The sequence below is a fragment of the Ascaphus truei genome, chromosome 14, assembly GCF_040206685.1.
Source record: "Ascaphus truei isolate aAscTru1 chromosome 14, aAscTru1.hap1, whole genome shotgun sequence".
NCBI lineage: Eukaryota > Metazoa > Chordata > Amphibia > Anura > Ascaphidae > Ascaphus > Ascaphus truei.
The window spans coordinates 50117627-50131290 of record NC_134496.1 but is presented as its reverse complement, the minus strand read 5'-3'; the positions used below and the strand labels follow the sequence as shown (position 1 = coordinate 50131290).

The 13664-nt window shown below is 54.9% G+C and overlaps 1 protein-coding gene across 2 annotated transcripts; it reads right to left on the bottom strand.

The window, feature by feature from the left end:
- Nucleotides 1–422: 422 nt before the first annotated feature.
- On the bottom strand, nucleotides 423–10865 carry RNPEPL1 (arginyl aminopeptidase like 1). Of its 2 annotated transcripts, none has more exons than XM_075570888.1 (11): nucleotides 9157–10865; nucleotides 8208–8348; nucleotides 7155–7330; nucleotides 6599–6715; nucleotides 5899–6134; nucleotides 5607–5720; nucleotides 4982–5094; nucleotides 4340–4448; nucleotides 3795–4022; nucleotides 1389–1531; nucleotides 423–1109 (listed from the first exon to the last, which is right to left on the bottom strand). In XM_075570888.1, the coding sequence occupies exons 1-11, from the start codon at nucleotides 10501–10503 to the stop codon at nucleotides 867–869; spliced, it is 2967 nt and encodes a 988-aa protein (XP_075427003.1). In that variant the 5' UTR covers nucleotides 10504–10865; the 3' UTR covers nucleotides 423–866. The 2 variants fall into 2 exon arrangements, with proteins under 2 accessions (XP_075427003.1, XP_075427005.1); XM_075570890.1 differs by having other exon boundaries at nucleotides 7155–7306; nucleotides 9157–10863.
- Between the last annotated feature and the right edge of the window lie 2799 nt (nucleotides 10866–13664).

Genomic DNA, 13664 nt, shown 5'->3' with positions numbered 1-13664 from the left:
CCGCACAAACATGTCCATCTCCCCTCATTACTTATCTCAGGGGGTTCAAACTTCTTTGTTTGCCCGCCCCCACCCATTACCTTCTCTCCGGCATCGGCGGCGTCACTCGATTCCACGTTGTCATGGCGCCGCGCCGGCAGAAGCCGTCGGAGAGCAGGTAAAAGCCATAGTGGCCTCGTGCGTTCCCCCGGCATTTTATTTAAATGTTGTGGGGAAGAGTGCGGGGCGTCCAAGCGCCGGGTCCCCCCTCCCACACCCCCATCCCCCCAGTTTGCGCACTCCTGACGTATCCGATGTATCGGATAGCAGCATGAGCAGGCGGTCAGTTTGTGCTCTTACAGAAGCAGCAGGAACCAGGCGATTAGCAGCACATCCAGTGCCCAATGACATCACAGATCCAACATGGCCGCCTCCTGCTAAAAATTATGTTCATCGTTTTAAACTCCATTTTGTAGATTTTTTCTTTTTTTTTCTTTAAATATTACAATACCAAGTTTTGTAAAAAGATGCAGCGTTCCTTTACATACCAGCTGGGAGTAAACCAAACCAATGCCCACAGAGGGGCGAAAGGAAGCGCCAGCTGACACAGATGCCGCTCTACTCCCAGGTGAGATACCCGCTAATTGGCCCCTCTCCACCCCCCGCAGGTTGGGGGTAGAAGGTTGTGTGGTTGGGGTTTTTGAGGCTTCCCCTCCTGAGTGTTGGGTGGGATAGGACTTTGGGCGCCCCCGCTCCCCACCTGTGCAAATATCAGGGGATCTGGCAGGGGCTCTGTCCCCCCCCTCCCGCCGGGCCCGCAGAAGGCACAGTCTGGTCGGATTAAGATCCGGTCAGTGGATGCGGCACAGCAGGGCGAGCTCCGCCCATCACGCCGTCACATTCACGTCCCTGAGAGGCGCGGGGCATTGCGTGCGGACCACGGCTGTTGGCACGGGTAAGGCAGTGTCTGGCTGTGCCGTGGAGACGCCCTGGGCCAGGATCTGTTGGATGGTTTTGCGTAGGTTGGGGTGCAGTCGTCCGTGGGTCTGGCAGAAGATTTCCAGGGCACAAGATTTCAAGGGCCCGGAGCTGAGGTCTTCATACAGAGGGATGGTGTACATGCGGGACGTCTGGGAGAGGAGGAAACGCCATGGATCACACAAGGCAGTGAGCAACTGGGCATCTACATCTCATGTATATACAGTGGCATGAAATGTATACTATCAGCATATCAAGGACCCAGCTGCGGATCCGGTCAGCTGAAGGAGATGCTAAGGGGTTAAAACACTGACCGAGGCTGGTCTGGTACGAACCCCAGTATCATGGCTCAGCCGTGTGACCTGCTGTAGTCTCAATGTCTTGGGTAGAGGCAGCACCACAGGGGTTGGGTTACTAATGCTGGCACTTACCTGGCACAGCAGGAAGTGGCGCACTCGGGGCAGGTCCGGCTGGAAGTTGTTGCGCACAACGACCTGCAGCCAGCGGATCCTGATCTCGGGGTTCATAGTATCCAGCACCGCGGAGTAGCACAGGGACAGCTGCAGCATTACCTCTGGGAGAGGAGAGGGGGGTCAGGGGCAGTGCCAGCCTCCCCCACACAAGTCTACAGAGCACAGGTACAACGTGGCACTGCCAGTCTCTCACACACACACACACACACACACACACACACACACACACACACACACACACACACACACACACACACACACACACACACTACAGAATGACATGTATACACAGCATGGGCAGTGCCAGCCTCCCCCACACATGTCTACAGAGCACAGGTACAACGTGGCAGTGCCAGCCTCCCCCACACATGTCTACAGAGCACAGGTACAACGTGGCAGTGCCAGCCTCCCCCACACATGTCTACAGAGCACAGGTACAACGTGGCAGTGCCAGCCTCCCCCTTACACACACACACACACACACACACACACACTACAGAATGACATGTATACACAGCATGGGCAGTGCCAGCCTCCCCCACACATGTCTACAGAGCACAGGTACAACGTGGCAGTGCCAGCCTCCCCCACACATGTCTACACAGCACAGGTACAGCACGGGCAGTGCCAGTCTCCCCCTTACACACACACACACACACACTGCAGAACGACATGTATACACAGCGTTGGCAGTGCCAGCCTCCCTCTCACACACTGCTATAGCATGACGTATACACAGCACAGGTACAGCATGGGCAGTGCCAGTCTCCCCCTTACACACACTACAGAACGACATGTATACACAGCGTGGGCAGTGCCAGACACACACACACACACTACAGAATGACATGTATACACAGCGTGGGCAGTGCCAGACTCCCTCTCACAGACTACAGAATGTACACCGCATGGGCAGTGCCAGCCTCCCTCACACACACTACAGAATTACATGTATACACAGCGTGGGCAGTGCCAGCCTCCCTCTCACACACACTACAGAATGACATGTATATACAGCATGGGCAGTGCCAGCCTCCCTCTCACACACACACACACACACACTACAGAATGACATGTATATACAGCATGGGCAGTGCCAGCCTCCCTCTCACACACACACTACAGAATGACATGTATACACAGCGTGGGCAGTGCCAGTCTCCCTCTCACACACTGCTACAGCATGACATGTATACACAGCGTGGGCAGTGCCAGCCTCCCTCTCACACACACTACAGAATGACATGTATACACAGCATGGGCAGTGCCAGCCTCCCTCTCACACGCTGCTATAGCATGACGTATACACAGCACAGGTACAGCATGGGCAGTGCCAGTCTCCCCCTTATACACACTACAGTACGACATGTATACACAGCGTGGGCAGTGCCAGACACACACACACTACAGAATGACATGTATACACAGCGTGGGCAGTGCCAGACTCCCTCTCACAGACTACAGAATGTACACCGCATGGGCAGTGCCAGCCTCCCTCTCACACACACTACAGAATTACATGTATACACAGCGTGGGCAGTGCCAGCCTCCCTCTCACACACACTACAGAATGACATGTATATACAGCATGGGCAGTGCCAGCCTCCCTCTCACACACTGCTACAGAATGACATGTATACACAGCGTGGGCAGTGCCAGTCTCCCTCTCACACACTGCTACAGCATGACATGTATACACAGCGTGGGCAGTGCCAGCCTCCCTCTCACACACTGCTACAGCATGACATGTATACACAGCGTGGGCAGTGCCAGTCTCCCTCTCACACACACTACAGAATGACATGTATACACAGCGTGGGCAGTGCCAGTCTCCCTCTCACACACTGCTACAGCATGACATGTATACACAGCGTGGGCAGTGCCAGCCTCCCTCTCACACACTGCTACAGCATGACATGTATACACAGCGTGGGCAGTGCCAGTCTCCCTCTCACACACTGCTACAGCATGACATGTATACACAGCGTGGGCAGTGCCAGCCTCCCTCTCACACACTGCTACAGCATGACATGTATACACAGCGTGGGCAGTGCCAGCCTCCCTCTCACACACACTACAGAATGACATGTATACACAGCGTGGGCAGTGCCAGCCTCCCTCTCACACGCTGCTATAGCATGACGTATAAACAGCACTGGCAGCAGCAGTGCCAGTGTCCCCCTTACATAGATAACTACCCCAGGATAGGTATACACCGCACGGGCAGAGTCAGTGACAGACTCCCCCTCACTCACAGCTTACCGTGCTCCAGGTTATAAGGGTGTTAAATCTCTGAGCTCCAACCCCAAGTAAAACACCCCCCCTCCCCCCTCACACACCCCATTCCCCCCCTCTCCCACACACCTGGCCGTAGTGGGGACTTGTCCAGCAGTCTGTCCAGGAAGAGCACGGTCTGGAAGGTTTGCCAGCCTGTAATGTCAGCGCTAGAAGCAACGGCTCCGACATCCAGAGGCTCCAACAACCACAGCTCACTCAATGCCTCCACCGGAGCCGTGTACATGGATCCCTGAGACAGGTCCGGCTGGAGCAGGGGCGGCCCCGGGGCGCTCAGCCAGCGCTCAAACTCCAAGCCTGGGGGGAGGAGAGCGGCGATGTTCCAGGAATCTCTGCCACCTTCCAACCACCTGCCCTCCTCCCTTATCTGCACCCCCTCACATTCACTCTCCCCCCCTCATACATTCACTCTCCCCCCCTCATACCTTCACTCTCCCCCCCTCATACCTTCACTCTCCCCCCCTCATACCTTCACTCTCCCCCCCCTAATACCTTCACTCTCCCCCCCCTCCATACCTTCAATCCCCTCCCCCCCATAACGTCACTTCCCTTTGCCCTATAACATCACGCCCCTCCCCCTGTACATTAACCCCCCTCCCCGCCACCCCCCATACCTTCACTCCCCCCAGTACTCTCTCCTCGCAGCCGGGGAAAGAAGCTCAGATAAGACTCCAGCAAGTCCTGAGCTACAACACTGCGAAACTTGTACTTATCAATGTAATCCTGCAACACAGGAGAGGGGGGGGGGGGAAAGAGTGAGAATCGGCCAACTAGTAGAGCGGAGGGGGGGGGGGAGGAAAGAGTGAGCCGCAGGTAACTGGGAGGGAGGGTATGGGGGGAGAGAAGATAAAGTGAGCCATGTGTAACTGGGAGGAGGGGGGAGGAAAGAAAGAGGAGGGGGGAGGAAATGAGTGAGTCACAGGTGAGAGGGGAGGGAGTGGGGTGTGAAAAGAGAGGTAGCATGGGGGGACACAGGGTGAGAGAGAGTAAGCCGTGGGTAACTAGGAGGAGGAGAGAAGTAATGAGCTGCAGGTTACTGGGAGTAGGGGGGAGGAGAAGAGTGAGCCACAGATGAGAGGAGTGGGTGTGGGGGGTGAAAAGAGAGGCAGCGAGCAGAAACACAGGAGCCCGAGGGGGGTGGGAGGGGTGCGGGGGGAGAGAAATGCGAGACAGAGAAAAAACAGCAGTGTAGAGGGAGGGGGCGATCGCGAGAAGAAGTGATCGCGAGAAGTGAGCGTGACGCCATTGCTGCGTACCCTGAGGAAGGTGTCGAAGTTGTCAGGGTCTCCGCACATCTGGGAGAGATAATGCACAAAGCAAAAGCCCTTTTCATATGTGAACAGGTTCATTAGGTTACTGGGGTTCACACCTGGGAGAAAACAGGGGCTTAGGATACGAAACAGGATAAAATGTCGTCCTTCCTCCGCCTGCAACATCGCCAGAGCCCGCGCTTTCCTGTCGCTGAACTAAAAATGTTTTATTGTGCGCGCCCGCATCATTTCCCGACTTGACTATTGCAACCTTCTCCTCCCTGCCACTGCTAGAGTTATCTGGCTCTCTCTGCTAGGTCTCTGCCCCTCTCTTCTGCAGGAGAGGGACACTAATTCCCGTTGTTTAACACGGGGGGGCGGGCTCAACTCCCGTCCTCAAGCCCCCCCCCCCCAACAGGCAAGGTGGGAGGGGAGAGAGGAGTCACTGCCATTTGTAAACTGGGCTTCATGGACCATCGTGTGTGACGCCACATTGTCCAGCCGTATGCTCATAATACCGTCCCCCCACCCCCTTGCTCCCTCACACCGCCTCCGGAGAGCACATTACAATAAGGCAGCAACGCCCCGCGCGCCCCCCTCCCCCCCCCCCCCCCCCTGCCACCTCCTGTACCTGGGTCCAGTTTGACTTGCAGCTTGCTGAACGGCGTGTCCTGGCCCAGGAGTCGGATCTGCCTGTGCAGAGCTTCCAGCCGGAACGCCGTCTCCAGGCAGGTGAAGGCGGCACCTGGGCGAGAGCAAAGGGTAAGGAGGCGCCTGGACACTGGGAGAGGAGGGGGGGACGTGGAGGCAGAGAGATGGAGGAGGCGCCCCCCCTCAGCATATGCATGGGAAAAGGTGCGCGGGAAAAGGTGCGCGGGAAAAGGTGCGCGGGCAAAGGTGCACACGGCCCCCCCCCCTCTCACCGTATATACGGGTGGTGATGCGGCGTTGGGCGTAGGTGGCGAGCCCCTCGCTCAGCCACATCTCCTCCCAGCTGGCATTGGTCACCGCGTTCCCGAACCAGCCGTGCGCGATCTCGTGGATCACGTCGATGAGCAGGAAGTCCTCGCTGTCCAGGATGGAGCAGATGACGAACGTCAGGCACGGGTTTTCCATGGCAACAATAGGGAAGGATGGGGGCAGGAAGACTATGTCATACCTGGAAGAGAGGGGGCACAGGCAGATGGGGGGGGAGGAGGAGGGGAGAGACGGAGGCACAGTTATGAGGGGGAGAGGCGCAGAGACGGAGGCACTGTTGAGAGGGGGAGAGGCGCAGAGACGGAGGCACTGTTGAGAGGGGGAGAGGCGCAGAGACGGAGGCACTGTTGAGAGGGGGAGAGGCGCAGAGACGGAGGCACTGTTGAGAGGGGGAGAGGCGCAGAGACGGAGGCACTGTTGAGAGGGGGGGGAGGCACTGTTGAGAGGGGGGGAGGCGCACAGACGGAGGCACTGTTGAGAGGGGGGGAGGCGCAGAGACGGAGGCACTGTTGAGAGGGGGGGAGGCACTGTTGAGAGGGGGAGAGGCGCACAGACGGAGGCACTGTTGAAATAGGGGCTGATGGACATCTCATGGGTTTGAAGCTCCGGATTTCAGCTTACAGAAAGCACAGCTGCACCTCTCACCTTCCCCAGATATACGGGCCGTACAGGCTCTCTGCAGCCTGCAGCCACTGCTCCACCCGGCCGGCCAACTTCCTCGCCGCCAACGGAAGCACACAGGGCTCAGCCCACACCCGACTCCTACAGGGGAGACACAAAGGGGGGAATGAGGGGTGGGGTTGAGAGGGGAAGGTTGGGGTTGAGAGGGGAAGGGTGGGGTTGAGAGGGGAAGGGTGGGGTTGAGAGGGGAAGGGTGGGGTTGAGAGGGGAAGGGTGGGGTTGAGAGGGGAAGGGTGGGGTTGAGAGGGGGAAGGGTGGGGTTGAGAGGGGGAAGGGTGGGGTTGAGAGGGGAAGGGTGGGGTTGAGAGGGGAAGGGTGGGGTTGAGAGGGGAAGGGTGGGGTTGAGAGGGGAAGGGTGGGGTTGAGAGGGGAAGGGTGGGGTTGAGAGGGGAAGGGTGGGGTTGAGAGGGGAAGGGTGGGGTTGAGAGGGGAAAACAGAACGAAACATTCTGCAATGCAGCTCGTCGTGTGGTGAATATGACACTCACAGAGATAGTCACATAACCAGAACAGCACTCACCTGGGCCCGATATCAGCTGGGAGCAGGTGACCTGCAGCCAGAGCCACTAAATAGGCCGGTACTGGATGCTCCATGTGGAAGTGATAGGCCCCCTGCTCCTCCAGGTAGTAGCTTTGAGTGCAGCTCATGAGGACCTGGATTCCTGCAGGTGCCTGTGACAGACAGATCAGCCCAGACTGACATGTGTCATCATACGTCTGAGGTTTAAACACTTGGAAACAGGAAATAACAAAAACACTCAAATAATAAAATATCTCCCCCCCCCCCCCAAAAAAATGTGTTCAAATGACAAAACCTTTCAATGTATCAAGTGCTGTAAAGATGAAAACAATTAAACTATAAATACACCAGGATTTGTGCTGTTCTGGAATTTCTGGTTACAAAACCATTATTGATGGATGGATGGATGGATGGATGGATGGATGGGTGGGGGATTGCTGCATCCAAGGAAACATGGGGTATTTACTGCCAGAGAGGCGCTCAACGCAAGCGATAGCAGCAATAATAAACTAGTTATTTTGGTGGGTTTTTGCTAGCAACTGTTATCCTCGCCAAGTGTCTGAGACACGAGATCACTGCACACAACTCCAGTCCTCAAGACCCACCAACAGGTCAAGGTTTCAGGATCTCTGCCTCAGCACAGGTGGCTCAGTCAAAGATTGAGCCGCCTGTGCTGAAGCAGGGATATCCTGAAAAACTGGCCTGTTGGGGTAGGTCTTGAGAACCCCTCTTTTAATGGATTAACACTCTCTATAAGTAGACATTACATTTTCACATCTCACCTGCGAGAAGAGAATGAAAGTGAAGCGATGTGGGAGGTCTCAAAACCGTGTGCATGGAAATAATCCGTCTACAATGACTTTCATACAAACAAAGACGTTTACAATTCTGTGTCCACTGCAGCCACCTCTTGGGTACAACCCTGGCAGCACAGTCCTGGGGCTTTGATTTGGTCACAACAACCGGATAACGGAATAGTTAGACGCAGGCAAGTCAGGGAAATGCATCAGATACGCGAAGGGTAGCAGAGGGTAACCGGTCGGCGTCACTCACCTTGACAGTGGCCGAGTAAGTACACTTGACGGCGGGTGTGTCGAAGCAGGGAAAGAAGGAGCGGTTGCACACAGAGTGTCCCTGAGTGAACACAAACAGGTGGGAGCTTCCGTAGGTGAGTTCTGGGTCCAACCACCATACCTGTAAAACGGAGGATGGAGCAGTGACCACGTCTGTCCCTCCTGTGACAGAAATGACCTATGACCTCCCTCAAGTAATTCGCCCACAGAACGGAGAAAAAATGGTGACCTATGACACCTAAAGTCTGCAGGGCAGACAGTGACCTAAAACCTACCAAGGGTCCCTCATACTGCCAGGAAACAAAGACAGAAAGGACCTAAATGAGTAAACGGCATGACCGGCACACTTCAGTATGTAACACGGCTTTCCCTGGTGGCTTAACCTTTGGAGCTCCTGGTGCTGGCTGACCCAAGCGGTGTCCTGCACTTCAGTAGCCTCAAAATCATACGCTTCATGAAATTAAAGACTCACCGCACACAGGGTACAACCCAACAATGCCATGTCTGCTTTCTTTAGTCACATTCTTACAGTGCAGAGAAAAGTGCCTACAACGTTTGAGGGGGGGGGGGAGTTTACAGCTGTCGAAGGCAGGGTGACTCCACCAACCCCTCCGTGTATGCGTTGATTCTTAGTTTCAAGAAGCATGGACCTACAACCCATCAAGTGTCCCCCACACTGCCAGGAGACCATGACAGAGGGGACCTATGACCCATGGAGTCCAACTACTACTCTATTGGGTGGCAATGTAACAAATACAGAAGGGACCCATTGAGTCTACCCCCAACTCACCCCTCAGTGTGACTTCCATTAACCCCCTGCATGCATATGACACCCCTGTCAATGGTCCTCCCCCATAAATGTCAATTAAGCCCAAGGTGTCCCCGATCGTTTCATACTCCCAGAGTAAAGAGGAGAAGAGTAGACTCACCGCGGGGCCCTCGCCGGTACTGTAGTGTATGATGACATGGAACGTCTCATTGGGTCGTAAGTTTTCAGGCACGGAGATGGTTAGAGCGGAGCCGTAATCCGTGAACTCATCAACCCTAAAGTCCAGTGGGAAGCAGCAAGTGGAGTGTGCGGGCACAGAGTCACTGGCACCATGGACACCGCAGGGGGAGCAGGAGGTGATGGGCAAATGGGTAGAACCGGGGATATCCAGGGATGGAGAGAAGGGAAAAGCCAGCGTGTAGGGAGGGGAGGTGGCTGCGAAGAAGCTGCTCTCGGGGGCAGAGGCTACAGCAGATTCTGGGGACAACGAATAGCAGGACGACGACGATCGAGAAGACAGATCAACAGAGGGCGACTGGGAGGCTGGGCACAGGCGTCCGAGGGAGACAGGTGGAGGTGGGTGCCCATTAACAGAGGGACACGGGCAGCCTGTACAGTCAGGGGAGGAGGCAGCAATGACCAGGGAATGAGAGCGGTCAGCGACACCTGGCCACACACTAGACAGGGGGCCGAGAGCAGGTGACCATGCCGCAGGGAGGTAAGCGGGTCCTGGGCTTACCTCAGACGGGTGCTCCCCGGGGCCCGGGTTCACGACACATAGCGGCTCCATGGGGCCTGGGCTCCCATCTGACAGAGGGTCAGGAGATGCAGAGGTCACATACCATAAGTAGTCATTGGGCAAGGGACTAAGGGGAGACTCAGGACGCTGAAGGTCAGATCCAAGCAGATGGTCCGGCGATGCCGGGCACCCTCCGGCCAGGTCATTAGGGGGCAGCGGGCACCCTCCGGCCAGGTCATTAGGTGGCAGCTGGCACCCTCCGGCCAGGTCATTAGGTGGCAGCGGGCACCCTCTGGCCAGGTCATTAGGGGGCACCTGGCACCCTCCTGCTGGATACGGAGGGCAGGACCGGTCACTCACGGGCCTCTCCCGCCCTCCACCCCTCCGCCACCGAACCGAGCTCACTCTCAGGGCCGGGTGTGTGTCCAGGACCAAGGCCGGAGCCCCGGGCAGGAGAGGGCTGAGCTCCAGCACCAGGCAGCCGTCCAGCTCCCGGGCCTCAGGCCGCAGCTCCAGCCCCAGGTGGAAGTGGTGAAGGCGGAAGAGCTGGAAGCTGGAGGCCGAGGCCGGGTCCGGGGTGCAGCGGGGAGGAGAGGCCGGGGTGGGCCCTGGGTGGGAGGCCGGGGAGGGCCCGTGGTGTGAGGCCCGGGAGGGCCCGAGGTGGGAGGCCCGGGAGGGCCCGTGGTGTGAGGCCCGGGAAGGCCCGGGGTGGAGCGGGCAGCAGCACAGCGCCGGGCACGGAGGGGGGGCGGCGGCGGCCGAGGACATGGCTGCCCGGGAGGGGACGCACCGAGGCCGCAGCGCTAAGTAAAATCCATCGGGGCCGTGACAGGTCTGAACCGGGAGGAGCCACAGGAGAGACCGGCCGGCCCGGGACAGGAAGTGACAGAGGGGGAGGCGAGGCCTGGCCCGGGACAGCCCACCGGGGACTGGCTCGCTCACTGCTTACAGGACTGGCTCGCTCACTGCTTACAGGACTGGCTCGCTCACTGCTTACAGGACTGGCTCTCTCACTGCTTACAGGAGACGGTCACTCGCTGCTTACAGGAGACGGTCACTCGCTGCTTACAGGAGACGGTCACTCGCTGCTTACAGGACCTGCTCACTCGCTGCTTACAGGACTGGCTGAACTACTGGCACTTACTAGAAGTTACATTTCTTGGGAGAGTCACTCAGAGGGCGGTGTCATTTATTAGTTGGGTCACTCAGCAGAGGGTGGTGTCATTAGGAGGGTCACTCAGCAGAGGGCAGTGTCATTTATTAGGAGGGTCACTCAGCAGAGGGTGGTGTCATTTATTAGGAGGGTCACTCAGCAGAGGGTGGTGTCATTTATTAGGAGGGTCACTCAGCAGAGGGCACTGTCATTTATTAGTTGGGTCACTCAGTAGAGGGCGGTGTCATTTATTAGTTGGGTCACTCAGCAGAGGGCGGTGTCATTTATTAGTTGGGTCACTCCGCAGAGGGCGGTGTCTTTTATTAGTTGGTTCACTCAGTAGAGAGCGGTGTCATTTATTAGTTGGGTCACTCAGTAGAGGGCGGTGTCATTTATTAGTTGGGTCTCTCAGCAGAGGCCAGTGTCATTTATTAGTTGGGTCACTCAGCAGAGGGCAGTGTCGTTAATTAGTTGGGTCACTCAGTAGAGGGCAGTGTCATTTATTAGGAGGGTCACTCAGCAGAGGGCAGTGTCATTTATTAGTTGGGTCACTCAGCAGAGGGCAGTGTCGTTTATTAGTTGGGTAACTCAGTAGAGGGCAGTGTCATTTATTAGGAGGGTAACTCAGCAGAGTGCAGTGTCATTTATTAGGAGGGTCACTCAGCAGAGGGCAGTGTCATTTATTAGGAGGGTCACTCAGCAGAGGGCAGTGTCATTTATTAGGAGGGTCACTGAGCAGAGAGAGGGCTGTGTCATTTATTAGGAGGTCACTCAGCAGAGGGCAGTGTCATTTATTAGTTGGGTCACTCAGCAGAGGGCAGTGTCATTTATTAGTTGGGTCACTCAGCAGAGGGCAGTGTCGTTTATTAGTTGGGTCACTCAGTAGAGGGCAGTGTCATTTATTAGGAGGGTCACTCAGCAGAGTGCAGTGTCATTTATTAGGAGGGTCACTGAGCAGAGGGCTGTGTCATTTATTAGTTGGGTCACTCAATAGAGGGCAGTGTCATTTATTAGGAGGGTCACTCAGCAGAGGGCAGTGTCATTTATTAGTTGGGTCACTCAGTAGAGGGCTGTGTTATTTATTAGGAGGGTCACTCAGAGGGCATAAAGTTGACCCTAACCCTTAATGGAGCTGATCGGTCACAGTCCCGCTGATTTTTTTTCTCTTTTGCGTTGCTGGTCTCTGCACTTTTCCATTTAAATGTAAATTTGAATCCAAAATCTCCAAATCTCCGTCTCCATGTTTGTTTTTGAGATGCGACACGACAAGGCCCGTTCTATAGTGCCTGCGCTTGCTGCGCGGTATTTATAGTTCGCTGATGTTAGTCAGCCTTTCTATAATGGCGCCGCGTGCGTGCGCGCACAGCAGGGAAAGTGGAACCGGCCGACGGGGGAAGATGAAAAAAGAAAGAATACCGCCGCTGAAAGTGTGTGTGTGTGTGTGTGTGTATAATGTTATTAAAAGTATTTATTTGAACACACACAATATAACAGCCCTTAGCCTGACTGGAGGGCGCAAATGCTCAGATCCAGCGCAACCCCTCACGTCTGGTTACAGGTTACCCGGGCCAATCGGAAGCTGCGGCTTCCTAGTGACCTGCGCCATGTGGGACCTTTTAAGGGCAGTTAGAGCCAGCCATCGGAAGGTGGTACTGGTATCTCGTGGAGCAGGTGGTCCCCGGAGCAGAACCAGCACGGTTCACCGCCGTGAACCTTTTTTGGAAGGCAAGGTTGCTTTAAAGATGCAAACACTAAACCAATTTAATAGATCTGAAAAAGCCAGAATGGCCATATACAACCAAAACTGTCTCGTTCAACAGTGATTGGAACACAACATGAAAATAATACCCAGGTATGTAGCCGTAATGCACAGCAGAAGAAGCAGCAGGGTGGCTGTGTTTGTTCAGGTGTGGTCCCTTTAGTACCAGTCTGCATATTTGACCAACTAATTGGAAAATGAAATAAATACCAGCACACGCAAATAAACTATATTAGATATATAGCTGTGTTTGTTTTCCACCTAATAGTTAAGGTATTTATCAAATGTGTTACCAGGAAGTAATGCATTGAGCGTTACCGCTCGTTTTCAAGTATGTCCTGGGCATAGAGTTATGATGACATATACACGGTTACATTAAGGGAACAGGGTTATACATTATATACAAGACATTGCATGCACAGTTACATATAAGGTTATAGGCATGGAATACATTTTCTGTCTAAATCTCCTCTAGCTATATACTGGGCTCCTGATTTGAAGGACCTTTTTTCAATGTATTTGGTTGTGCGAGACATTTTGTCCGATCATAAGATGATTTTAATATGCCGATATCTCAATATTTAGCCGTGGTTCTCCCCTCGCTACCCATGAGAAAAACATTTAGTGCTTATCTTTGTCTTTGCTTCCACCAAATAAATCTCATTAAGTTTAATATATGTTTTTGCTACGATAGTTTCTTTCGCAGATTGGACTGGTAGACGGTCTGTTCCCTTGCTGATTGGTGATTAGCAAAGCAATTAAGAGTACTTTCTCAAGAGGTATGTGATGAGTATGAAAAATGGAAAGTGTCATTGGTACTGAGAGAAGTGTAAGTGCATTTACATACTGTGGCGTATCCCGCGCCATATTACATACAGGTGTCAGGCTAAGGCCCCGCTCCCTCAGTCAGCGCGCCCACACTTCAGACAGGCGGGGCGCTGACAGACACAGACCGCGATATGCGGTCTGTAGAGAGCCGGAGTGGGAGGGATCTGATCGTGGTGACACACACACACA

Coding starts and splice junctions, on each gene's coding strand:
- RNPEPL1 (XM_075570888.1), bottom strand. CDS start 10,503: ATGTCCTCGGCCGCCGCCGCCCCCCCTCCGTGCCCGGCGCTGTGCTGC. Junction 5,721..5,898: donor CATCACCACCCGTATATACG/GTGAGAGGGGGG, acceptor GCTCTCGCCCAG/GTGCCGCCTTCACCTGCCTG. Junction 4,023..4,339: donor GAGTACTGGGGGGAGTGAAG/GTATGGGGGGTG, acceptor TCCTCCCCCCAG/GCTTGGAGTTTGAGCGCTGG.